The 27,256-nt window shown below is 43.7% G+C and overlaps 1 protein-coding gene across 1 annotated transcript in view; it reads right to left on the minus strand.

Moving 5' to 3' along the window:
* Positions 1–18,058: 18,058 nt before the first annotated feature.
* Positions 18,059–27,256, minus strand: part of LOC120031758 (ras-related and estrogen-regulated growth inhibitor) — a 42,212-nt gene continuing 33,014 nt past the window's right edge. The window contains exons 3-5 of the mRNA XM_038977555.1: positions 24,708–24,764; positions 20,597–20,670; positions 18,059–19,538 (exon numbers count right to left, since the gene is read on the minus strand). Coding sequence (XP_038833483.1) covers positions 19,128–19,538; positions 20,597–20,670; positions 24,708–24,764 — 542 coding nt within the window. The 3' untranslated portion in view covers positions 18,059–19,127. The remainder of the gene's footprint in view (positions 19,539–20,596; positions 20,671–24,707; positions 24,765–27,256) is intronic.

Here is a 27,256-nt window from a genome sequence, read left to right on the forward strand (position 1 = left end):
CTGTATAAATAACCTATGGCTGTCATGACTTTAATTGACTAAATACAGTTAACATTTTATTTTGTTCATCTATGCAGGTTTGTCATATGATTTCTAAGGGCCTGTTAGAGATGGATACAACCATACTCCAAGGCAGGACATTTCCCTGCATCCAGGTTGAAGCCTGCTACCAGCAGGAACATGGAGTACTCCATGTCAGTAAGTCATGGATATATTTTTTTAAATATATATATATAGCTAATACTCCATTCATATGGAGAGTGGAGAAGCCCTATGCACCTATACACCTGTCTATTCCTGGAGTAACTCCCTGTCAGAGAGACTGATTAGAGGGTTTTGCCGGAGACCCTGGGCCAATGGGAAGTCAGGGGTGGGGGCTTAGGGGTCAGAGGGACTGAGAGCAAAGTTACAGACAGGAAGATACAACTTGAACCACAGAGTAAGGCTACCTTCAAACCAAAATGCACGGAATGCATGTCCAATGCAGCTGTTCAGTGGGGAAAAACCCTGTTTTACGTTTGTAATTGGTCGATGGATAGCCTTTGCAACTTTTCTGACGGACATTGAAAATCAATAATGAACAATGTAAACTCAGCAAAAAAAGAAACGTCCCTTTTTCAGGACCCTGTCTTTCAAAGATAATTCATAAAAATCCAAATAACTTCACAGATCTTCATTGTAAAGGGTTTAAACACTGTTTTCCATGCTTGTTCAATGAACCATAAACAATTAATGAACATGCACCTGTGGAACGGTCGTTAAGACACCAACTGACTCTGAAAAACACCAAAAGAAAGATGCCCAGGGTCCCTGTTCATCTGCATGAACGTGCCTTAGGCATGCTGCAAGGAGGCATGAGGACTGCAGATGTGGCCAGGGCAATAAATTGCAATGTCCATACTGTGAGACACCTAAGACAGCGCTACAGGGAGACAGGACGGACAGTTGATCATCCTCGCAGTGGCAGACCATGTGTAACAACACCTGCACAGGATCGGTACATCCGAACATCACACCTGCGGGACAGGTACAGGATGGCAACAACAACTGCCCGAGTTACACCAGCAACGCACATCAGTGCTCAGACTGTCCGCAATAGGCTGAGAGAGGCTGGACTGAGGGCTTGTAGGCCTGTTGTAAGGCAGGTCCTCACCAGACATCACCGGCAACAATGTCGCCTATGAGCACAAACCCACCGTCGCTGGACCAGACAGGACTGGCAAAAAGTGCTCTCCACTGACGAGTCGCGGTTTTGTCTCACCAGGGGTGATGGTCGGATTCGCGTTTATCGTCGAAGGAATGAGCGTTACACCGAGGCCTGTACTCTGGAGCAGGATCGATTTGGAGGTGGAGGGTCCGTCATGGTCTGGGGCGGTGTGTCACAGCATCATCGGACTGAGCTTGTTGTCATTGCAGGCAATCTCAACGCTGTGCGTTACAGGGAAGACATCCTCCTCCATCATGTGGTACCCTTCCTGCAGGCTCATCCTGACATGACCCTCCAGCATGACAATGCCACCAGCCATACTACTCGTTCTGTGCGTGATTTCCTGCAAGACAGGAATGTCAGTGTTCTGCCATGGCCAGCGACAAGCCCGGATCTCAATCCCATTGAGCACGTCTGGGACCTGTTGGATCGAAGGGTGAGGGCTAGGGCCATTCTTCCCAGAAATGTCCGGGAACTTGCAGGTGCCTTGGTGGAAGAGTGGGGTAACATCTCACAGCAAGAACTGGCAAATCTGGTGTAGTCCATGAGGAGGAGATGCACTGCAGTACTTAATGCAGCCGGTGGCCACACCAGATACTGACTGTTACTTTTGATTTTTACCCCCCCCCCCCCCCCCCCCTGTTCAGGGAGACATTATTCCATTTCTGTTAGTCATATGTCTGTGGAACTTGTTCAGTTTATGTCTCAGTTGTTGAATCTGTTTATGTTCATACAAATATTTACACATGTTAAGTTTGCTGAAAATAAACGCAGTTGACAGTGAGAGGACGTTTCTTTTTTTGCTGAGTTTACATGTTAACTCTCTCACATTCGTACTGGTCTCCCATGGGAATCAAACCCACAACCCAGTTGGTTCGATTGCGGTACCAACTGAGCAACACAGAACATTTTTGCTAAGAGCATTATTATATTATTGATAGATTGACTATGACTTTTCAGATCACTGGGATGGTTGTATCCATCCACCCAGTACCATTCAAATGTTTGGACATACCTACTCATTCAAGGGTTTTTCTTTATTTTTACTATTTTCTGCATTGTAAAATAATAGTGAAGACATCAAAACTATGAAATAACACATAATGAATTATGTACTAACCAAAAAAAGTGTTAAATAAATCTAAATATATGTTATATTTGAGATTCTTCAAAGTAGCCACCCTTTGCCTCAATGACAGCTTTGCACACTCTTGGCATACTCTTAAAACCTCTTGACGCTAGGGGTCAGATTCTTTATTTTTTATTTTTTAAATAACGTTCCCAAGGTAAACGGACTATTTCTCAGGTCCAGATCGTAGAATATGCATATCATTTACAGATTAGGATAGAAAACACTCCAAAGTTTCCAAAACTGTCAAAATATTGTCTGTGAGTATAACAAAACTGATTCTGCAGGCGAAAACCTGAGAAAATCTAACCCGGAAGTGATTTTTTATTTTTTTAATCTGTGTTTCCTTTCCCGTCTTTCTTCCATTTAAAGGGGTACCAGATTCCTTTTCCAATGGCTTCCTCAGGCTGTGACCAGGCTTTAGACATAGTTTCAGGCTTTTATTTTGAAAAATTAGTGAGATTTTTCAAAAGTAGTCAGGTGTCCTTTGATTAGTTCCTGCGCACGAGAGGGGTAGCTCTCCATTTTCTTTCTCTCTTTTATTGAATAGGTTACGGTCCGGTTGAAATATTATCGATTATGTTTGTTAAAAACAACCTGAGGATTGATTATAAAAAACATTTGACATGTTTCTACAAACATTACGGATACTTTTTGGAATTTTCATCGAACGGAACGAGGCTTTGGTTTTCTGAACATAACGCGCAACCCAAATGGCGTTTTTTTGTTATAAAAGTAATATTTATCGAACAAAAATAAAATTTATTGTGTAACTGGGAGTCTCGTGAGTGCAAACATCTGAAGATTATCAAAGGTAAGCGATTAATTTTATTGCTTTTCTGACTTTTGTGACCATGCTAATTTGGGGCTAGCTGTTCTAGCATTGATTGATACACTCACAAAAGCTTGGATTGCTTTCGCTGCAAAGCATATTTTCAAAATCTGACACGATAGGTGGATTAACAACAAGCTAAGCTGTGTTTTGGTATATTTCACTTGTGATTGCATGATTATAAATATTTTTTGTAATATTTTGCGCCCTGCAATTCAGCGGTTGTTTTGGAAAATGATCCCGCTAAAGGGATCCGTAGCGCAGATAAGTCTTAACCAGCTTCATGAGGTTGTCACCTGGAATGCATTTCAATTAAAAGGTGTGCCTTGTTAAATATTCATTTGTGGAATTTCTGTCCTCCTTAATGCGTTGGAGCCAATCAGTTGTGTTGTGACAAGGTAGTGGGGGGTATACAGAAGATAACCCTATTTGGTAAATACCAAGTCCATATTATGGCAAGAACAGCTCAAATAAGCAAAGAAAAATGACAGCCCATCATTACTTTAAGACATGAAAGTCAGTCAATACGGAAAATGTCAAGAACTTTTAACGTTTTTTCAAGTGCAGTCGCAAAAACCATCAAGCGCTATGATGAAGCTGGCTCTCATGAGGACTGTCACAGGAAAGGAAGACCCAGCGTTACCTCTGCTGCAGAGAATAAGTTCATTAGAGTTACCAGCCTCAGAAATAAATGCTTCAGAGTTCAAATAACAGACACATCTCAACATCAGCTGTTCAGAGGAGACTGCGTGAATCAAGCCTTCATGGTCGAATTGCTGCAAAGAAACCACAACTAAAGGACACTCATAAGAAGAAGAGACTTGCTTGGGCCAAGAAACATGAACAATGGTCATTAGACCGGTGGAAATCTGTCCTTTTGTCTATTGAGTCCAAATTTGAGACTTCTGGTTCTAACCGCTGTGTCTTTGTGAGACGCAGAGTAGGTGAACTGATGATCTCCGCATGTGTGGTTCCCACCATGAAACATGGAGGAGGAGGTATGATGGTGTGGGAGTGCTTTTCTGGTGACACTGTCAGTGATTTATTTATAATTTAAGGGACACTTATTTCAAGGCGCCATCCCATCTGGTTTGCGCTTAGTGGGACTATCATTTGTTTTTCACACCTCCAAGCTGTGTAAGGGCTATTTGACCAAGAAGGAGAGTGATGGAGTGCTGCATCAGATGAACTGGCCTCCACAATCACCTGACCACAATCCAATTGAGATGGTTTGGGATGAGTTGGACCGCAGAGTGAAGGACAAGCAGCCAACAAGTGCTCAGCTTTTACTCCTTTAAAACTGTTGGAAAAGCATTCCAGGTGAAGATGGTTGAGAGAATGCCAAGTGTGCAATGCTGTCATCAAGGCAAAGGGTGGATACTTTGAAGAATCTCTAATATAAAATATATTTTGATTTGTTTAAAACTTCTTATGGCTGCAATCCCGCTACCGGGATCGATCTGACAACAGCCAGTGAAAGTGCAGGGCGCCAAATTCAAACAACAGAAATCTCATAATTAAAATTCCTCAAATATACATGTGTCTTATATCATTTTAAAGGTAATCCTGTTATTAATCCCACCAAAGTGTCTGATTTCAAATATGCTTTTCAGCGAAAGCACTACAAACGATTATGTTAGGTCACCACCAAACCACAATAAGCACAGTGTCACGTTCTGACCTTAGTTCCTTTTTTATGTCTTTATTTTAGTTTGGTCAGAGCGTGAGTTGGGGTGGGCATTCTATGTTGTTTTTCTATGTTTTGTTCTATGGTTATATTTCTATGTGTTTGGCCTAGTATGGTTCCCAATCAGAGGCAGGTGTCAGTCGTTGTCTCTGATTGGGAGCCATATTTAGGTAGCCTGTTTTCCTTTGTGTTTTGTGGGTGGTTGTTTTCCTGTGTCTGTGTTTTCGCCATACGGGACTGTTTCGTTTTCTTTTTGTATCATTCACGTTGTTATTTTTGTATTCTTAGTGTCCAGTTATTAAATTGAATATGGATACTTCCAACCACGACAAGCGTTACAGAACCACCCACCACCAAAGGACCAAGCAGCGTGGTAAGGAGCAGCGCTATCTGGAGGAGGTGACAACATGGGACGAGATAGAAAGGTGGTCGGTCGACCCAGGGAGAGTGCCGGAGCCCGCCTGGGATTCTCTGGAACAGTGCAAGGAGGGATACCGGCGAATGGAGTTGGCACGACGATCAAGGAAGCCCGAGAGGCAGCCCCAAAAATTTGGGGGGGGGGGGCACACGGGGAGTGTGGCTAAGTCAGTTAGGAGACCTGAGCCAACTTCCCGTGATTACCGTGGAGAGAGGTGGTCCGGGCAGGCACCGTGTTATGCGGAGAAGCGCACGATGTCCCCAGTGCGTACGCATAGCCCGGTGCGCTACATTGCCGCTCCTCGTATCGGCCGGGCTAGAGTGGGCATCGAGCCAGGTGCGATGAAGCCTGCTCAGCGCATCTGGTCTCCAGTGCGTCTCCTCGGTCCGTGTTATATGGCACCAGCCCTACGCACTGTGTGTCCCGTGGGTCTGCACAGCCCAGTGCGTCCTGTACCTGCGCCCCGCAAGTGCCGGGCTAAAATCAACATCCAGCCAGGACGGGTTGTTCAGACCCTTAGTTCGAGATCTCCAGTGCCCCTCCACGGACCGGTCTATCCTGTGCCTCTTCCAAGGACCAGGCCTCCAGTAGATCTCTCCAGCCTGGTGAGTACTGTGCCTGTTCTAAGAACCAAGTCTCCTGTGTGTCCCTCCAGTCCGGACGCTCCAGAGCCTCCCTCCAGTCCGGACCCTCCCATCAGTCAGGAGCCGCCTGAGCCACCCGCCAGTCCGGATCCGCCTGAGCCGCCCGCCAGTCCGGATCCGCCTGAGCCGCCCTCCAGTCCGGATCCGCCAGAGTCTCCCTCCAGTCCGGATCCGCCAGAGTCTCCCTCCAGTCCGGATCCGCCAGAGTCTCCCTCCAGTCCGGATCCGCCAGAGTCTCCCTCCAGTCCGGATCTGCCAGAGTCTCCCTCCAGTCCGGATCTGCCAGAGTCTCCCTCCAGTCCGGATCTGCCAGAGTCTCCCGTCAGTCCAGAGGCGCCCCTCAGTCCGGTGGTGCCCTTTACTAGAGTCTCGAATCCAGGGTCGGTGACGAGGGTCGCCGCTCCTAAGGTATCACAGAAGGGGGCCGAGACTATGGTGGAGTGGAGTCCTCGTCCCGCTCCAGAGCCGCCACCGTGGTAAATGCCCACCCAGACCCTCCCCTATAGGTTCAGGTTTTGCGGCCGGAGTCCGCACCTTTGGGGGGGGGGGGGTTACTGTCACGTTCTGACCTTAGTTCCTTTTTTATGTCTTTATTTTAGTTTGGTCAGAGAGTTGGGGTGGGCATTCTATGTTGTTTTTCTATGTTTTGTTCTATGGTTATATTTCTATGTGTTTGGCCTAGTATGGTTCCCAATCAGAGGCAGGTGTCAGTCGTTGTCTCTGATTGGGAGCCATATTTAGGTAGCCTGTTTTCCTTTGTGTTTTGTGGGTGGTTGTTTTCCTGTGTCTGTGTTTTCACCATACGGGACTGTTTCGTTTTCTTTTTGTATCATTCACGTTGTTATTTTTGTATTCTTAGTGTCCAGTTATTAAATTGAATATGGACACGTACCATGCTGCGCTTTGGTCCTTCTCTTCTTCCAACCACGACAAGCGTTACACAGCCATTTTTCAAGCGAAAGATAGCAGTCAGAAAAAGCAGAAATAGACATAAAATGAATCACTAACCTTTGATTATCTTCATCAGATGACACTCATAGGACTTCATGTTACAAAATACATGCATGTTTTGTTTGATAAAGTTCATATTTATAACAAAAATTCTGAGTTTACATTGGCGCGTTACATTCACTAGTTCCAAAAAACATCAAGTGATTTTGCATAGCCACATCGTTTCAACAGAAATACTCATCATAAATGTAGATGATAATACAAGTTATACACATGGAATTATAGATACAGTGGGGAGAACAAGTATTTGATACACTGCCGATTTTGCAGGTTTTCCTACTTACAAAGCATGTAGAGGTCTGTAATTTTTTATCATAGGTACACTTCAACTGTGAGAGACGGAATCTAAAACAAAAATCCAGAAAATCACATTGTATGATTTTTAAGTATTTAATTTGCATTTTATTGCATGACATAAGTATTTGATACATCAGAAAAGCAGAACTTAATATTTGGTACAGAAACATTTGTTTGCAATTACAGAGATCATACGTTTCCTGTAGTTTTTGACCAGGTTTGCACACACTGCAGCAGGGATTTTGGCCCACTCCTCCATACAGACCTTCTCCAGATCCTTCAGGTTTCGGGGCTGTCGCTGGGCAATACGGACTTTCAGCTCCCTCCAAAGATTTTCTATTGGGTTCAGGTCTGGAGACTGGCTAGGCCACTCCAGGACCTTGAGATGCTTCTTACGGAGCCACTCCTTAGTTGCCCTGGCTGTGTGTTTCGGGTCGTTGTCATGCTGGAAGACCCAGCCACGACCCATCTTCAATGCTCTTACTGAGGGAAGGAGCTTGTTGGCCAAGATTTCGCGATACACAAAAATCCAGAAAATCACATTGTATGATTTTTAAGTAATTAATTTGCATTTTATTGCATGACATAAGTATTTGATCACCTACCAACCAGTAAGAATTCCGGCTCTCACAGACCCGTTCGTTTTTCTTTAAGAAGCCCTCCTGTTCTCCACTCATTACCTGTATTAACTGCACCTGTTTGAACTCGTTACCTGTATAAAAGACACCTGTCCACACACTCAATCAAACAGACTCCAACCTCTCCACAATGGCCAAGACCAGAGAGCTGTGTAAGGACATCAGGGATAAAATTGTAGACCTGCACAAGGCTGGGATGGGCTACAGGACAATAGGCAAGCAGCTTGGTGAGAAGGCAACAACTGTTGGCGCAATTATTAGAAAATGGAAGAAGTTCAAGACGACGGTCAATCACCCTCGGTCTGGGGCTCCATGCAAGATCTCACGTCGTGGGGCTTCAATGATCATGAGGAAGGTGAGGGATCAGCCCAGAACTACACGGCAGGACCTGGTCAATGACCTGAAGAGAGCTGGGACCACAGTCTCAAAGAAAACCATTAGTAACACATTACACCGTCAAGGATTACAATCCTGCAGCGCACGCAAGGTCCCCATGCTCAAGCCAGCGCATGTCCAGGCCCGTCTGAAGTTTGCCAATGACCATCTGGATGATCCAGAGGAGGAATGGGAGAAGGTCATGTGGTCTGATGAGACATAAATCGAGCTTTTTGGTCTAAACTCCACTCGCCGTGTTTGGAGGAAGAAGAAGGATGAGTACAACCCCAAGAACACCATCCCAACCGTGAAGCATGGAGGTGGAAACATCATTCTTTGGGGATGCTTTTCTGCAAAGGGGACAGGACGACTGCACCGTATTGAGGGGAGGATAGATTGGGCCATGTATCGCGAAATCTTGGCCAACAAGCTCCTTCCCTCAGTAAGAGCATTGAAGATGGGTCGTGGCTGGGTCTTCCAGCATGACAACGACCCGAAACACACAGCCAGGGCAACTAAGGAGTGGCTCCGTAAGAAGCATCTCAAGGTCCTGGAGTGGCCTAGCCAGTCTCCAGACCTGAACCCAATAGAAAATCTTTGGAGGGAGCTGAAAGTCCGTATTGCCCAGCGACAGCCCCGAAACCTGAAGGATCTGGAGAAGGTCTGTATGGAGGAGTGGGCCAAAATCCCTGCTGCAGTGTGTGCAAACCTGGTCAAAAACTACAGGAAACGTATGATCTCTGTAATTGCAAACAAATGTTTCTGTACCAAATATTAAGTTCTGCTTTTCTGATGTATCAAATACTTATGTCATGCAATAAAATGCAAATTAATTACTTAAAAATCATACAATGTGATTTTCTGGATTTTTGTTTTAGATTCCGTCTCTCACAGTTGAAGTGTACCTATGATAAAAAGTACAGACCTCTACATGCTTTGTAAGTAGGAAAACCTGCAAAATCGTCAGTGTATCAAATACTTGTTCTCCCCACTGTATACCTCTCCTTAATGCAACCGCTGTGTCAGATTTCAAAAAAACTTTACGGAAAAAGCAAATCATGCAATAATCTGAGACGGAGCTCAGAACAATAGTCAAATTACCCGCCATGTTGGGGTCAAATGAAACCAGAAAATACATGATAAATGTTTCCTTACCTTTGATGAACTTCATCAGAATGCAGTCCTAGGAATCCCAGGTCCACAATAAATGCTTGATTTGTTCGATAATTATTTATGTCCAATTAGCTACTTTGGTTAGCGCATTTGGTAAACAATTCCAAAGTCACAAAGCGCGTCCACTATAACGTGACGAAATGTCCAAAAGTTCCATAACAGTCAGTAGAAACATGTCAAACGATATACTGAATCAATCTTTAGAATGTTGTTAACATACATATTGAATAACGTTCCAACCGGAGAATTAGATTGACTTCAGTTGAGCGATGGAACGGAGATGACTATCACGTGAACGCGCGTGTTCAATGCGTGGTCACCTCATGGCAGTGATTACTCATTCCTATCTCCTTCGGCCCCCCTTTCACATTAGAGTCATCAGACAAAGTTCTATTGACTGTTGACATCTAGTGGAAGCCGTAGGAAGTGAAAACTCATCAATATCTCGCTGTAATTTCAATGAGAGCTTGGTTGAAAATCTGCCACCCCCAGAAAAAATTCAAACAGGAAGTGGAACTTCTCAGGTTTTTGCCTGCCAAATGAGTTATGTTATACTCACAGACATAATTCAAACAGTTTTAGAAACTTCAGAGTGTTTCCTATCCAATACTAATAGTAATATGCAAATATTAGCAACTATGACTGAGGAGTAGGCCGTTTACTCTGGGCACCTCTGTGCACCTTTCATCCAAGCTACTCAATACTGCCCCTGCAGCCATAAGAAGTTAACACTTTTTTGGTTACTACATGATTCCATGTGTGTTATTTCATAGTGTTGACGTCTTCACTATTATTCTACAATGTAGAAAATTGTAAAAATAAAGAAAAACCCTTGAATAAGTAGGTGTGTGCAAACTTTTGACTGGTACTGTATATAACATTCTGTTGGTTGCAATAATATTTTGTATAATAATTTAAATCCAGCATTGTTTTGTGTATCAGTTCATAAACCATGTGTCATGGAATCGGTAAATCGAAAATCTCTTCCCAACTATTTTGAAATCTATATGGTCAATTGTTGGGTCCTTAAATTAAACTGGTATATTTTCTTATTTATCACAATTTTCATTAACCTATTTTGGTCTTTAATGCAGGGCCGACAGACAAGTTCCTTACTCTCTCCCCCTTCCACTTGCCTCTTCCATTTTCGCGTAAATGCTGCAAATAGCTGGCTGTAATTTTGAGTAGAGCATACATTTCCATATCATTTTTGTTAGATGCATGTGTGACAACTCTACCAGTCCTAGTTATGATATCATTTACAAAGATTCTATACTTAAAAAAAAAAGTTTTTTCCAAAGATATAGATTTTTTAAAATCAATTAGTATATTTAAGTTTAACCCTAACATTTGTTGTAATATTTGTTCTGTCTTTTCTGGTGGATTAAACTGAAATTGCAACAAACGTTCTATGACCTGTTTTTAAAATAGCTATATTTGAATAAAGGGGGGAAAAAGGCCATTATTGAACATGGGGTGAGTCATTCTTACTAATCTGCTAGAGAACCAGTTTGGATTTAAGTATCACTTTTGTATGATTGAAGCCTTTAGAGAGAGGTCTAATGCTTTAACCTGGAAGCCAGCCGTACCAATGTGTCGGAGGAAACACTGTTCAACTGATGACTAGAGTCAGCCTGCAGGCACCCGGCCCACCACAAGGAGTCGCTAGAGTGCGATGAGCCAAGTAAAGCTCCTGCGGCCAAACCCTTCCCTAACCTGGGTCAATTGTGTGCTGCCCTATGGGACTCCCGGTCACGGCTGGTTTTGACACAGCCTGTGATCAAACCCTAATCTGTAGTGATGCCTCCAGCACTGCGATGCAGTGCCTTAGACTGCTGCGCCACTCAGGAGCAGTTCGCTTTATTTGTAAAATGTATTACACTTGATCTTGCTTTTTCTCTTTTCTGTAACGTATTCTGTGCCTATATGGTACAGTTTGTATTGCTATCTATCTGTACTGTTAGTCCCTCTATTTCCTTTGTTAATGTGAATTATTTTGACCTAAATTGCTTTTGTTTTAAAGATGAGTAGCTATTGAATTGCATTTAAAAGTATTCCATAAAATAAGGGGATTTGCTGTACCTATAGTATAACAAAATCACTTATAAATGATTCTGTCCTGGTTAAAAACAAGTTGTCATCCAATAGGCTTTGATTACATTTCCAATATCCTTGCCCACGTGGAAATTCTGTAAGAGTAATGTTTATGCCAATTATTTGATGGTCCAACCGCATTCTGTTCCCTATCAACACTTTTTTTTAAACTTTTGGTGCCAGCGAGAATGACATAAGAAAGTAGCCAGGAGGATTAGCTTCATTGAGCATCCGCCATTTATATCTCCCTAGGACAGGATATTTAAATCTCCATTTATCCACTAGTTCCAATATATCCTTGATATATCCATTCATAATTTCATGCATAAGTGCATAAGGGTGATAGTTTGCAGTGTTTAAAAATATATATATTTCACCTTTATTTAACCAAGTAGGCCAGTTGAGAACAAGTTCTCATTTTCAACTGCAACCTGGCCAAGATAAAGCAAAGCAGTGCGACACAAACAACAACACAGAGTTACACATGGAATAAACAAACGTACAGTCAATAACACAATAGAAAAGTCTATATACAGTGTGTGCAAATGAAGTGAGATTAGGGAGGTAAGGCAATAAATAGGCCATAGTGGCGAAATAATTACAATTTAGCAATTAAACACTGGAGTGATAGCTGTGCAGAAGATGAAAGTGCAAGTAGAGATACTGGGGTGCAAAGGGGCAAAAAACAACAATATGGGGATGAGGTAGTAGGGTGGGCTATTTACGGATGGGCTATGTACAGGTGCAATGATCTGTAAACTGCTCTGACAACTGATGCTTAAAGTTAGTGAAGGAGATATGAGTCTCGAGCTTCAGTGAATTTTTTCAATTCGTTCCAGTCATTGGCAGCAGAGAACTTGAAGGAAAGGCGGCCAAACGAGGAATTGGCTTTGGGGGTGACCAGTGAAATATACCTGCTGGAGCGCATGCTACGGGTTTTACGAGGGTATGTTTGGCAGCATGAGCGAAGGATGCTTTGTTGCGAAATAGGAAGCTGATTCTAGATTTCATTTTGGATTGGAGATGCTTAATGTGAGTCTGGGTGGAGAGTTTACAGTATAACCAGACACCTAGGTATCTGTTTGGAGGTTTGTTAACACAGTGTCCAAAGAAGCGCCAGATGTATACAGAATGGTGTCGTCTGCGTAGAGGTGGATCAGAGAATCACCTGACGGGCCGCCCCCACGTGGTAAGAGTAACCAACAACACGTTTGCCACGCTGATCCTTAACACGGGGACCCCACAGGGGTGTGTACTTAGTTCCCTCCTGTATTCCCTGTTCACTCACGACTGCGTGGCCAAATATGGCTCTAACACCATCATCAAGTTAGCTGACGACACAACAGTGGTAGGCCTGATCACTGACAACGATGAGACGGCCTATAGGGAGGAGGTCAGAGAACTGGCAGTGTGGTGCCAGGATAACAACCTCTCCCTCAATGTGATCAAGACAAAGGAGCTGATCGTGGACTACAGGAAAAGGCGGGCCGAACAGGCCCCCATTAACATCGACAGGGCTGTAGTGGAGCAGGTTGAGAGTTTCAAGTTCCTTGGTGTCCACATCACCAACGAACTATCATGGTCCAAACATACCAAGGCAGTCGTGAAGAGGGCACGACAAAGCCTATTCCCCCTCAGGAGACGGAAAAAATGTGGCATGTGCCCCCCGGATCCTCAAAAGGTTCTACAGCTGCACCATCGAGAGAATCCTGACCGGTTGCATCACCACCTTGTATGGTAACTGCTCGGCATCTGACCGTAAGGCGCTACAGAGGGTTGTGCGAACGGCCCAGTACATCACTGGGGCCAAGCTTCCTGCCATCCAGGACCTATATAATAGACGGTATCAGAGGAAAGCCACTCCAGTCACCCAAGTATAGACTGTTTTCTCTGCTACCGCACGGCAAGTGGTACCAGAGTGCCAAGTCTAGGACCAAAAGGCTCCTCAACAGCTTCTACCCCCAAGCCATTAGACTGCTGAACAATTCATAAAAATTGCCACCGGACAATTTACATTGACCCCCCCTCTTGTACACTGCTGCTACTCGCTGTTTGTTTGTTACCTATGCATAGTCACTTCCCCCCACCTACATGTACAGATCACCTCAACTAGCCTGTACCCCTGCACACTGACCCGGCACCGGTGCCCCCTGTATATAACCTCGCTATTGTTATTCTTATTGTATTACTTTTTATAATTACTTTTTATTTTAGCCTACTTGGTAAATATTAGCTTCTTCTTGAACTGCACTGTTGGTTAAAGGCTTGTAAGTAAGCATTTCACTATAAATCTATCTTTAGGCCTATACCTGTCACGTGATGGGAAGCTAACAGTCTCCAGATGTGTGCTACTGGTTAGGCACTCCAGAGAGAGGAGCACTGGGGTTGTTGTGGTCCTCTGGTGCAGTTATTTTGAGAGATTCACTACGTTGTAATTAGGCCTGTCCGCCCTGAGACTGGACACTCCTAAACACCACCCAAACTCTCCAAGACGTGTGTGTTTTCTCTCTGAGGACTACAGGCTTTGCGTTTTGTATTGTGTTTCCTTAACTGCCCAAGCAATAAAATGGAGTTTGGGTCACTTGAATTACACATTACTTTGTTTTTTACATATTTAACGTATTGGGAAATGGATTGCAGGGTTGGAGGTAACATTAACAGAAATAGCCCTTTGCCTTGCAGCCTTCGAGATTGGCTCCCCTGTGGTTCGATTCATGGAGGGCACCTTTCATTATGATTGACAAGTATTATGCAAATGTACCATTTCCCGGGACTTTTTATAGTCCCGTAACCCTTCAAACATTCAACATCTAGCTGCGTACCCCCTCTAGTACCAGGATTAGCGCACTCTCAAATGTTGTTTTTTGCCATCATTGTAAGCCTGCCACACACACACTATACGATACATTTATTAAACATAAGAATGAGTGTGAGTTTTTGTCACAAGCCGGCTCGTGGGAAGTGACAAAGAGCTCTTATAGGACCAGGGCACAAATAATAATATAATAATAATCAATCATTTTCTCTTTGTTTAGTCATCTTACGTATACAACCTGTGAAAATGATGGTCAGTAAAGAAAACGTGTCAATACTTTGCCCCAGCGCACTTCTGATTGTTGTAAAAGCGTTACATGGTCGCTGCCCATATCATTGCCTAGTGCAGAAAATACACGAGAGTTCAGGGTTCTTGCTTTAACAAAGTTAACCATTGTCACTGTAGTGTCCAAAACATATTTCAAGCTGTCAGGCATTCCCTTGGCAGCAAGAGCCTCTCGGTGAATGCTGCAGTATACCCAAGTAGCGTCGGGAGCAACTGCTTGCGTTACCACTCCACTATGTCTCCCTGTCATGGCTTTTTTGCTCCATCAGTACAGATACCAACACATCTTGACCACCTAAGTCCATTTGATGTCACAAAGCTGTCCAGTACTTTAAAAATATTATCTTCTTTTCTTCTGGTTTCCAGTGGTTTGCAGAATAGGATGTCTTCCTTAATTGTCCCCCCATAAACGTAACAGACATATACCAGGAGCTGTGTCAGGCCCGCCACGTCTGTTGACTCATCCAGCTATAACGCTTAGAATTCACTGGCTTGTATGCGAAGCAGTAATTGTTTCAAAACATCTCCTGCCATGTCACCATTGATGCATCGTGAAACAGTGATGTTTGATGAAGACATTGTCTGTATCGTTTTTTGGCCTTTCACCCAGCATTGTCCCAGCCATATCCGCGGCAGCAGGAAGGATTAAGTCCTCCGCAATAGTATGGAGCTTGCCTGTCCTAGCCACTCGGTAGCCAACCATATAAGACACTTCTAGCCCTTTTATACATGTCTTACTACTCGAAAGTCATCTTAATTCTCGCTCAAAAAACTCCTGTGGCTTAATTTTCAAATTGGCATGTTTTGTTTCTAAATGTCTGCGCAAGATTGAAGGTTTCATCGAGTTGTGAGGTAGTACTTTGCATATATAACACACTGTGGCTGAGGAAAGGCACTACTCCCAATATAAGTGAACCACAAATCAATGTAGTTCTCATCATATTTGCGTCTCTTCAATGGTCCAATGTCCCTGTCTGTTGTTCGGTGCTTTCCCGGGTAAAGGGGCAGTAGCTCTTCGTCCGCATCAGATTCAAAACTGTCAGTGTCCATGCTAGCTGGGCTAACAACAAATTAAGAATTACTGATGATAGCATTGGATGTGCTCGTGGAAGCAGAACAACTTGTATCGTCGACAGGTACAGGTGTAGTACTGCTGGTAGTAGCAGTACTGCCAGTAGAGCTGGTATGTGTCTCTATGGAAGCGGGCCTTACTTTTTTAACCATTTATCCATTTTCTAGCAAATGGAATGAGCAGCAGCTACGTTTGGCTACACATGGACTGTTAGTGGATTACTGCAAGAGAGTAACTGCTAATCGGACAATACACAGCTGTACATTTCGATGAAACATGGTGAAAACCCAAAATTGCCCTCCCTGGAAGCCTGTGTTTCAGACATAATGGATGGCGGCAAATGTTTTACTTTTAAACTCGGACGAAACAGAGATGCTAGTTCTAGGTCCCAAGAAACAAAAAGATCTTCTGTTGGATCTGACAATCTTGATGGTTGTACAGTTGTCTCAAAGGAAACTGTGAAGGACCTCGGCGTTACTCTGAACCCTGATCTCTCTTTTGACGAACATATCAAGACTGTTTCAAGGACAGCTTTTTTCCATCTACGTAACATTGCAAAAATCTGAAACTTTCTGTCCAAAAATGATGCAGAAAAATGTATCCATGCTTTTGTCACGTCTAGATTGGACTACTGCAATGGTCTACTTTCCAGCTACCCGGATAAAGCACAAAATAAACTTCAGTTAGTGCTAAACACGGCTGCTAGAATCTTGACTAGAACCCCAAAATGTTATCATATTACTCCAGTGCTAGCCTCTCTACACTGGCTTCCTGTTAAGGCTTGGGCTGATTTCAAGGTTTTACTGCTAACCTACAAAGCATTACATGGGCTTGCTCCTATCTATCTTTCCGATTTGGTCCTGCCGTACATACCTACACGCTCACTATGGTCACAAGACACAGGCCTTATTGTCCCTAGAATTTCTAAGCAAACAGCTGGAGGCAGGGCTTTCTCCTATAGAGCTCCATTTTTATGGAATGGTCTGCCTATCCGTGAGAGACACAGACTCGTTCTCGGCCTTTAAGTCTTTATTGAAGACTTATCTCTTCAGTAGGTCCTATGATTGAGTGTAGTCTGGCCCAGGAGTGTGAAGGTGAACGGAAAGGCACTGGAGCGACGAACCACCCTTGCTGTCTCTGCCTGGCCGGTTGCCCTCTCTCCACTGGGATTCTCTGCCTCTAACCCTATTACAGGGGCCTAGTCACTGGCTTACTGGTGCTCTTCCATGCCGTCCCTAGGAGGGGTGCGTCACTTGAGTGGGTTGAGTCTCTGACGTGATCTTCCTGTCTGGGTTGGCGCCCCCCTCGGGTTCATGCCGTGGGGAAGATATTCGTGGGCTATACTCGGCCTTGTCTCAGGATGGTAAGTTGGTGGTTGAAGATATCCCTCTAGTGGTGTGGAGGCTGTGCTTTGGCAAAGTGGGTGAGGTTATATCCTGCCTGGTTGGCCCTGTCCGGGGGTATAGTCGGACAGGGCCACAGTGTCTCCCAACCCCTCCTGTCTCAGCCTCCAGTAATTATGCTGCAATAGTTTATGTGTCGGGGGGCTAGGGTCAGTCTGTTATATCTGGAGTATTTCTCCTGTCTTATCCGGTGTCCCTTGTGAATTTAACTATTCTTTCTCTCTCTCTATCTCTTTCTGTCTCTCTCTTTCTCTTCTCTCGGAGGACCTGAGCTCTAGGACCATGCCTCAGGACTACCTGGCCTGATGACTCCTTGCTGTCCCCAGTCCACCTGGCCGTGCTGCTGATCCAGTTTCAACTGTTCTGCCTTTGGCTATGGAACCCTGACTTGTTCACCGGACGTGCTACCTTGTCCCGGACCTGCTGTTTTCGACTCTCTCTCTCTACCGCACCTCCTGTCTAACTCTGAATGATCGGGTATGAAAAGCCAACTGACATTTACTCCTGAGGTGCTGACATGTTGCACCCTCTACAACCACTGTGATTATTATTATTTGACCCTGCTGGTCATCTATGAACGTTTGAACATCTTGACCATGAACTGTTATAATCTCCACCCAGCACTGCCAGAAGAGGACTGGCCACCCCTCAGAGCCTGGTTCCTCTCTAGGTTTATTCCTAGGTTCCTGCCTTTCTAGGGAGTTTTTCCTAGCCACCGTGCTTCTACTTCTGCATTGCTTGCTGTTTGGGGTTTTAGGCTGGGTTTCTGTATAGCACTTTGTGACATCGGCTGATGTAAAAAGGGCTTAATAAATAAATTGGATTGATTGATTGATCAATGTGATTGACTGTTAATTATTTCACTAGGCTACCTGTATTTAACATTGTGTTGTTATTTCGCTGAACACTAGATGGTTTAATTAGATTTTTGGTAGTGAAACGAGGCTACTCAGGCGAGAAAAAAAACTCACCCAAATGTGCATGTATCTAATGTTTAATTACAATTGCACAGAAAATTTGTCAATTTTATCCCCATTCTCAAAACTCAGAGACAGGTCGGGTACATTGGAGAAGAAAGAAACAGCATTTGGTTAAAATACAGGAGACATGTCCACTATTTTGTTTGCCTCTGGGTTATGTACTGTACACTCCTTTGAGACCAATGATAAAGGCAATATTATACATAGTTTACAATTTTAAAGGTACATTTTCCCAACACTGGTCCTTGTGTACAGTTCACGTTTTTGTTGTAGCCCTGGACTAAAGCACCTCATTCAACTCATTGAGAGCTTGATGATTAGTTGACAAGTTGAATCAGATGTGCTTGTCTAGGTTTACAATAAACATGTGTACTGTTGGGAGTACTGGAGGACCAGGGTTGGGAAACACTGGCCTAGATCATATCAAAACATTATCCCACAAACAAGCTACAGGGAGAGGAAACTACAACTCGTATGTCCATCATTTCTGATAAACAAAGGGTGGGTTCATGACGGACATTATTTTGTATATTTTGTTTAAGGTTGGTGGAGCTATGGATACAAAACTGGGGTATTCACCATGCCGCTCAAGAAGGAAGAGTGAATTTCAGAGAATTGGGACTTCTGAATAATGGACTCTACCCTCTTCCTTGGCAGCATACAGAAATGTCCTAGTTGGCTATGAAACAAAAGCATCTTCACCTCCCTCAGGGACAAAGTAGTTCCCATCATGTGATTATTATGTTCCCCTTTGTGTTTCTGACCTTAGTTGTGGAGCATGGTCAAAGAGCGAGTAATAATAGCCAACAGCTTTCCCCATTAGAATCAGTGTTGAATGGAGAGCGATTTTCAACACACTCTGTATCAATGTAAATCTTCATTGATTGTGCATTGATACTAAGTATGAAGAGGTTCGCTGTTCATTCATAATTTAATATTCCTGCTCCTTAGCAGCTTGGATGGCTGTAGGATATATTTCCACACATCTAAACCCTTGAAATCAGTCACTTTGTTTTTTAGTTCGTCTTGAGTTTATCCTCTTTGTGAAGTGTGCTCAGGGGCTCCCCCTAGCTGCTGATCTTGGTCAGCATCTTGTTGATGGCCTGCTTGACGTGGGTGGTGGAGCTACGACGCCTGGCCTTGCCCTGGACCGCCTTGCGGCGCCTCAACTCGCGACACAGCTCATGGAATGCTTCCGTCACCATGCCGCCTTCGTCGGCGCATGCCGAGCACTCGTAGAAGGCGCACGCCATCTCGGCGGCCAGCCGCTCGCCTTCCTCTGTGCCCACCTGTCGGGCATGGTCTAGGTCGGCCTTGTTGCCCACCAAAACCAACGGGACATTCTTGGGTTTCTTGACTTCCTCTAGGAGGCCCCGCAAAGGAGCCACTTCGTCGAAGCTGCCCCTGTCAGTGATGTCATAGACGATGACGAAGCCGTCGCCCCAGCGCATGTGGCTCTCCTTCTGCTGCGTGTCCTCCTGAGGTAAAGATACAGGAGGGAAGGATCTTTTTAGTGACAATCTTTTGGCAACTAGCTAGCTAATTATAATACTGTTGACATTTGATGTTGACCAATAGGCCCACTTGTTGTCTGGCATATCCACAAGGCAAAGAAATAATAGCTCTATGCGGGCCTTCATTGAACAAGTGATGGACAATTGAGGCATCTGAACTGAACAGAGCTTTTTATTTAAAAAACTTCCACTAAGTTTTCAGCTGCAAATGATTGACTGCACATGTTTCGAATGAATTCAAATGCTTTATTTCTCCTTTCCCAACACAATAGTTGTTAAATCCCCCAAGTTTTGAACAATCGGCTACCCTTCTGAACTGGGTGCAAATTTCAGCAGCTGCTCCTGATTTCATCAAGTCGGAACAGCCAGTCCTGTAACGAAACTTACTGGTCGTGTGAGGGGAAAAAATGAAGTCTTAAACTTGCGCAAGCAGGAGCCCGAGATATTCTTGACCTCCAACCGTTATTGGCAATAATAACACTGTTACAATAACTGTTGCATAACTCACATTAAACACAGTGATACTTGACATCTAGATAACTGACCGACTTTTGAACTTGGCGAAAGACAGGTCTAACAACGCTCGGTTAGGCCCTCGCCTAGACTCTCACTCCCTGCACTCTCAAAATAGAATACAATGTAATGAGAGAAGGATGACTTGGCTGGACGTGTCACGGGGAAATTAGCAGCAGGCAGAACACCTACGTACTCAAACTAGCAGCAGCAGCACATTTATCTTGGGATGGAAGAGGCCTATGCTGCTGGGTTCTCTCCCAGATGGAAAGTATAACGTGTTTACCCCGACGGCTGATTAGAACAGCACAGAGCAACGCTAGCGAGGATCCGGTCTAGCTAGGACTGCTACTGAGAATACGCCCTGATAAGTCATCATTATACAGTAGGGTTGAATTGGGATTTCCAATTGACTATGAATTATTCTTATTCTATTTGCCAGTCACAGTATAAATATTTCTTCTACACAAACGTCTATGTTTTCTGTGCAAAGTTGCTGAAGCTCGTACCTGTCCGGCTGTGTCAAGGATCTCCATGGTCACAACCTCATCGTCTATGGTTGCTTGATGGCGATATGTTGATTCTGGAAGGAACAAAAAGACAAAAGGGGAAACCCCATTTAGAGGATGGTAACATGTTTATGTCTATCATGCACAGTTGAGCCCACCTGGTTGTTTAGGTGGTCAATGAACCCCATTAAGTTGAATTGCCTCTGGTTCGCTTCAGGGCAGCTTTACCAAAAGGACGAGAGGTGGTCAGGTCTTACACACCTGGCTGAAAGATACAGGTGTGAATGCTGGCTATGACCCTCTTTGTTTTACCTCGATGAGGAGTCATTTACCTGAATTGCCTCTTGTAAAAGAAAACCATCTGTGTAAACTGACAAAAACTCCCTAAAAGGCACTTTAGATCTCCCTGTAGAGAGAGATCACTGCTTTTTCACTGCTGTCTCGACCGGAGAACATGGCACTATTTAGCAAGCCTTTTGTGTTTGTAAAGCTCGTCTTTTGCTCAGTTTCAGATTGTTACTCAGTGTCTGCTCAAAACTTTTTCAAGCATGGTGGGTGACTACTATTCAAGATGGCGGGGGTCGGGAGTATAACCGTCAGTAACGTCAGAACGTTCTGTTGGGGTGTTAGCTAGCTGTGCATGTCATCATCCCCGCCTCTACCCAGGTGCCCTCTGGGACGTAAAACGCTGTGTGCGTGCGAGATGTCACCGAGCGCCGTGAGTGACCGCTGTGTTGATTTACTGCCTCCTATAGTTGGAGGGTAGCACCTTTCTGAGGGGCGAAGCCTGGGTCTCACACGGAGTCTCACGGGACGTCCCATTTCAGCTGCCACACATCCACACACGTGCAAGCGCACACCTGCACACACACACACACACACACACACACACATACATGCAAGAACACACACACACACCAACTATGTGTTTTTGTGTATTGACAGCATGGACAGGAGGGCTTGTGGATGATTTAATGGTCCAACCTACATATCTGAAGATCTTAAGGAGGGCCAACACCACAGTCATTTTCCTGGCAGCGAATAACTCATTTCCTAGCGAGAACCTGGAGCCTCTAGCTGCTGTTGCTGTTATTTTAGAATGCTGAAAGAGAACGTCTCATACCAGAATATTAAATGGAAACATCAACAGAACTGTCAATAGCAACTTCCATCAGCCCCCGTCTCAAGCGGTTTGTACTTGTTAACTACTACCACTCTTAGAAATGTTTTTCTTGTTCCGCTCACTTAACTCACTGGATTGCCAAACATCCATGATATGATTCAGCCAAGCAGCTGCTTTCCTATTTGTTTCTATCTGTGCTATTTATTACCCTAATTGTGCAATGTCATATGACCTCAATAAATGAGATTAATAGTAGATTTCCAGTAGGTAGTAGTTATATAGTAGATTCCTGGGACTAGGTGGGTGCAGGAATCAGACGCAGAGAGAGTTCCACTGGGGTATAGTGCTCTTTACTAAGGCACACACAAAAATGAAGCCCAACAACACAGGGCGCAGAACATACAACTTGACAACCCAAAAACCACAGGGTGTCAAGTGTAAGAAAGAAAATTACACCTCAGCCTACAATTCACACACGTAACAAACTAAAGACAATCCCGCACAAAACAAGGGCGGGTCTACCTACTAAATATAGGGAAGCTCATTAACCGAAAACAACAGAACACAGGTGAAACTAATAAGACAAAACAAACAGACAAACGAAAAAGGGATCGGTGGCGGCTAGTAGGACGGTGACGACGACCGCCGAGCACCGCCCGAACAGGTAGGGGAGCCAACTTCGGCGGAAGTCGTGACAATTCCTCTGCCCGTTTTATTGAGGAGTGACTTGGTAAGAGTTAATTCCATGAGGTAAATAAGATATGCCACCATTGTCAAAATATTGGTGTCATGGCAACAAGCATGACAATGCTCCAGAGCCAGGAAAATGCATACACCCACATAGATTCTATGATTATGGGAAAGGGGTATGCTTATACTGTGTGTTCATGTATTTATATATTAAATTGTGTAAATTCCATCCCCAAAAATGCTTTCCCTGATGTTAGTCACTGTAGCAGCCTTTTGTAATCATATTTAATTGATCCCCCTTGCTCAGGTTAAATCCTAACTCCTAACCTCTGCGCAGGTTAAATCCTAATCCTAACTCCTAACCTCTGATAATACAGATCACAATTGAGGAAACGCCAAAAAAGAACACAAGGTTTCAACAGCGACCATCATATTCCCACAGTTGAATTATTTACCAATACGACAATGAAATGGAAAGCGCTCTGTCGTAATGGAAAGCGCTCTGTCGCTCTGTTCATTTTGCACAAATAAGCAGATGGCGTCTTTTAGACGTCAAGAGAAAGACGTGGTAGAGATGTCCTCCAGATTTCCTCTTACTATCATAGCATCATCAAATCCATTTGTGCGTGCAGACTCCACCTACTGTACGCAAACTAAGTGCTTCTTGAATGTCAATCGAAACAGATTGCTGTTCATTTCATTACAGGCATTTTGAGATGACAGCATGGGTGTTGATTTAATCAGAGAGCTCCATTTGAAGGGTTATACTGTATCACCATATCATGAAATGACCCATTTAGCAGACTACAAGGCACGTTATTAAAATCATGTTACTTTTCTGGACTCGAAGGATATGTGTAACCTACAAAACACACACACTGGGTACTGTTCGCAAAAACATGATTCAATTGCTTCCAGACCCTGTTCTGAAACTTCATGAAATTAATCTGTCGGCGTGGTAACTCAATATTCTCCTCAACGTCCATGTTTCTTACAGAGCTGTGAGCTCTCGCTCTCTCTCTCTCTCTCTCTCTCTCTCTCTCACAGCACAAAGCCTTCATCTTTCATTCAACCCTTGTGTGATGATGTCAGGAAATAAGCTGTGGTGGGTACTAGGTTTATACTCCTGAATGCTGTTCGAATAACAAGCACTTGAGCCTGCACCAAAAAGACCACCACATTCAGAGGGAAAACGGGGAAACTGTCAATGGGAATCAGAGACTTGGCTTGCAGTGAGAAAAAAATATATGAAATATCTGCAGGATCCAATTCCTTTTCCAGCTAATTGTTTGACAGCATGCTGTAAGCATATCTTAGACCATTGGTATTTGTAGGAGTATACTGTATGTATATATAGCATCTATAACAATGAAGTGTCTGCATGCAATGAGGCTTAATGCCTGTATCATGTTACTGCTTCCCATGCCAACAGTTGGGTCTGTGCCACTTCTAATGAGGCTGACTCTGTACATAGCATGCCATCGAACCATGAACCGGACAACCCCAATATTGTTCTAGCTTCAAGCAAAACATGCCACAATAGGCTTTTCCTGCCAATGACAGGATGTAGGCCTACTACACGAACCTCCCCTTGCACGGTCGCTGTGGTCAGTTAGCCTAAATATGAACCTGATTAGCCTGTGGCTACTATCAAATGCTACCGTCTACAGATCTAGAGTGTAAATCTTCTGTAGCCTTCCTGCAGTGAGTGAATTCCCTTAGATTAGCACTTACATTCCACACACTGCACTGGGCACACCTTGACTTAGTCATAGTCAAACACATTTCTCTGGAAAAGTGTAAAACCGACAACTGGCGTGAATGGTGCTTCGCCCTTAAACCTTAAACTTGAGGCATCGCCTCTCTCCCTGTCTCATAATCACATAGCATTCAGAGCATGTTCAATCCCCGACCAGGCTAGGGTTGTGATGTGGTTTTGCTTTAAACAAGAACCAGAGAGGTCAGGCCTAACTTAAAAGGCATATTGTCAGGAAATGAATCTGTATGATGTGTGGAGGAGCTATGGGGGAAATATGTTACCCCATGGGGAGTGATTATTATTATTATTATTTCGGTTGCTATCTTGATATGATAAATCGCAGAGATAGAAGGCTTTGACCAACGCAGCACAGCCATCTTTGGATCAAAACAGCCTTTGAGGTCAGATAAAGCCTTGGATACCCAAAATCATAGGGAAAGTGCTTTACTGGCTGCACGGGAACAGACTAAGACTAGTGTTGTGCAGGTTATTTTTCAATGCTGCCTAGGACAGCAGGATGAGCAGGTTGGATGTCTTACCAAGCGTTGGGTCATACTCCCAGATGAAACGTCTGGTCAGGAACCTCACCACTAGAGCTGTAGAGAGAGGGATAGATGGGAGGGAGAGAGAGAGAGAGATTAACATACTGTGCTGTAATCTAATTCATTCAATTAACTTAAATATAGAGCAAGCAAAAACATGAAGATAGGATTATGTCTTGACAGACAGAGATAATCAGTTTGGGTGGGATGGAACACTCTCCCCACTCAGTGTCAGATGCACAGAGTGCTCATCTCATTACGCAACAATTTCTTCAGTTCAGAGGAACAACAACCTCGCTCTGATATGCACATCTAATCAGAGCCACTTACAAGCAGGAATATATTAGAGACAGATGATTGCAGGCCTGAAAGGGACCATGTGCATACAGATACAGCAGCATGTCATCTGAATACAAATATGTAATAGCTGTCTGAATTGTTTTACATCCTCAAATACAGTGTGTTTCAGAGACTCAGCCTGCTAGACCAAACATCTCTTCCCCAAATATCATTCACCCCTATCTTTTCATATAGAGTCACTTTGTGTCTTTGTTGTCATAATTGTGAAAAGCCATTTTATCCAATGATAGTCATTCCCATAGAAATGGAATAGAACACTACACTCTAAAAAATGCTGGGTTGTTTGGATGACCCAACTGCTGGGTTGCAGGCATTAGAACACTTTGTTGGGTTGTTTTCTTTAATAACTGATGGGTTATTGATGCTGGGTTATTGAGATATGACCCAGTGGGTCAGATCAGAAGACTGGAGGGGTGGCTTAGTAGGGGCGTGTTTTTCAGATAATTATTTCTGGCCACCCGTGAGAGTAAATGTGAATCTGTTCTGTTGTATTGTTATCACATGTTAAGGTTGAACACTGATACCTTTGTGGCTTAAATGAGGAGTGTGTTTGAGTTCCTAAAGAGCCTATGCATTTCCCAATGTTGGGATAACACATATCCTGATATTGCATCTCAATATTGTGATATGTAAATAATAATGTTGTGAAATGTATATTAGAATATGTAATGTGCAAAAATATTCAAGATTTTTTTTGTATTTTCAGTGTACAAATTTAACATGAAAAGGAATTACATTTGCTCTCACGGGTGTCCAAAAATAACTATGAAAGCCACGCCCCTAATAGGCCATGCCTCCTGAATATGACCTATGGATTACATTAAAAAAATACCTAGCTGCTTGGTCAAAATAACCCAGCGTGTGTTCTGTCCAATATTTACCCAGCGCTGGGTTACCAAATAACCCAGCATTTTTTAGAGTGCAGAACGGTAACGCTATCGTCATTCTGAAGGTAGAGTCCCAGTTCAAATGTTTAAATATCCTTATGTGCCACGGGATTGGAACATTGACCTGCTGTCCTTGTAGAATTATAAGCCTATTGGCTGTAGTCGCTGTAGCCACTTCCCTGTGGTTTAGAAGAGTGTTGTCTTACAAAGGTAAAAAACGCTTCAGAGGACGATTAGGTTTCTACCTATGATTAATCCCTCTCCCCACTTCAGTTGGATAATACTTTAAATGATTGATGTTATTATGGCTGCGCCATATTTGATCATCGTAAAAGTTAAGCCACGCCATTCCTCTCTTTATTAGGCTTCTGAAAGGCTGTTGATTGTGATCTGATACTTTAAGTGCATGTAGGGCCTTTATTTGACATTAAGAGAGGTAAAATACGTGTTGTAGAGTGTGTTATTTATAGTGTTAACATTTGTCAGTTGATAGTCTAGTAACTCCAAGTAAATACAATAACCGGGGACACTGCAGACCTAATTGCTGTTCAATTAGGTTGAGATGTGAAGATCAAATCAAAATCAAATACATTTTTATTTGTCACACGTGCCGAATACAACCGGTGTAGACCTTTACAGTGAAATGCTTACTTACAAGCCCTTAACCAACAATGCAGTTTTAAGAAAAATACGTGTTAAGTAAAAAATGGATAAGTAAAAAATATGAAATAAAAGTAGCAAATAATTAAAGAGCAGCAGTAAAATAACAATATCGAAGCTATATACAGGGGGTACCGGTACAGAGTCAATGTGGGGAGGCACCGGTTAGTCGAGGTAATTTAGGTAATATGTACATGTAGGTAGAGTTAAAGTGACTATGCATAGATAATAAACAGAGAATAGCAGCAGCGTAAAAGGGCGGGGCGGGGGACAATGCAAATAGTCTGGGTAGCCATTTGATTAGCTGTTCAGGAGTCTTATGGCTTGGGGGTAGAAGCTGCTGAGAAGCCTTTTGGTCCTAGACTTGGCGCTCCGTTAACACTTGCCGTGCGGTAGCAGGGACAACAGTCTATGACTAGGGTGGCTTTAGGGCCTTCCTCTGACACCGCCTGGTATAGAGGTCCTGGATGGCAGGAAGCTTGGCCCCGGTGATGTACTGGGCCATACATAATATATAATAAGAGCTTGGAGATTCCATCCAATATGTTATCTATGTAATAGGTATTCAAAGCATTAAAGAAAAGTGTTTTCCACAAGTACATAGAGTAGCCATCCAAATAGAGAAAGTAGCCAGGCGGC

The sequence above is a fragment of the Salvelinus namaycush genome, chromosome 38 (genome assembly GCF_016432855.1).
Source record: "Salvelinus namaycush isolate Seneca chromosome 38, SaNama_1.0, whole genome shotgun sequence".
Taxonomy (NCBI): Eukaryota; Metazoa; Chordata; class Actinopteri; order Salmoniformes; family Salmonidae; genus Salvelinus; species Salvelinus namaycush.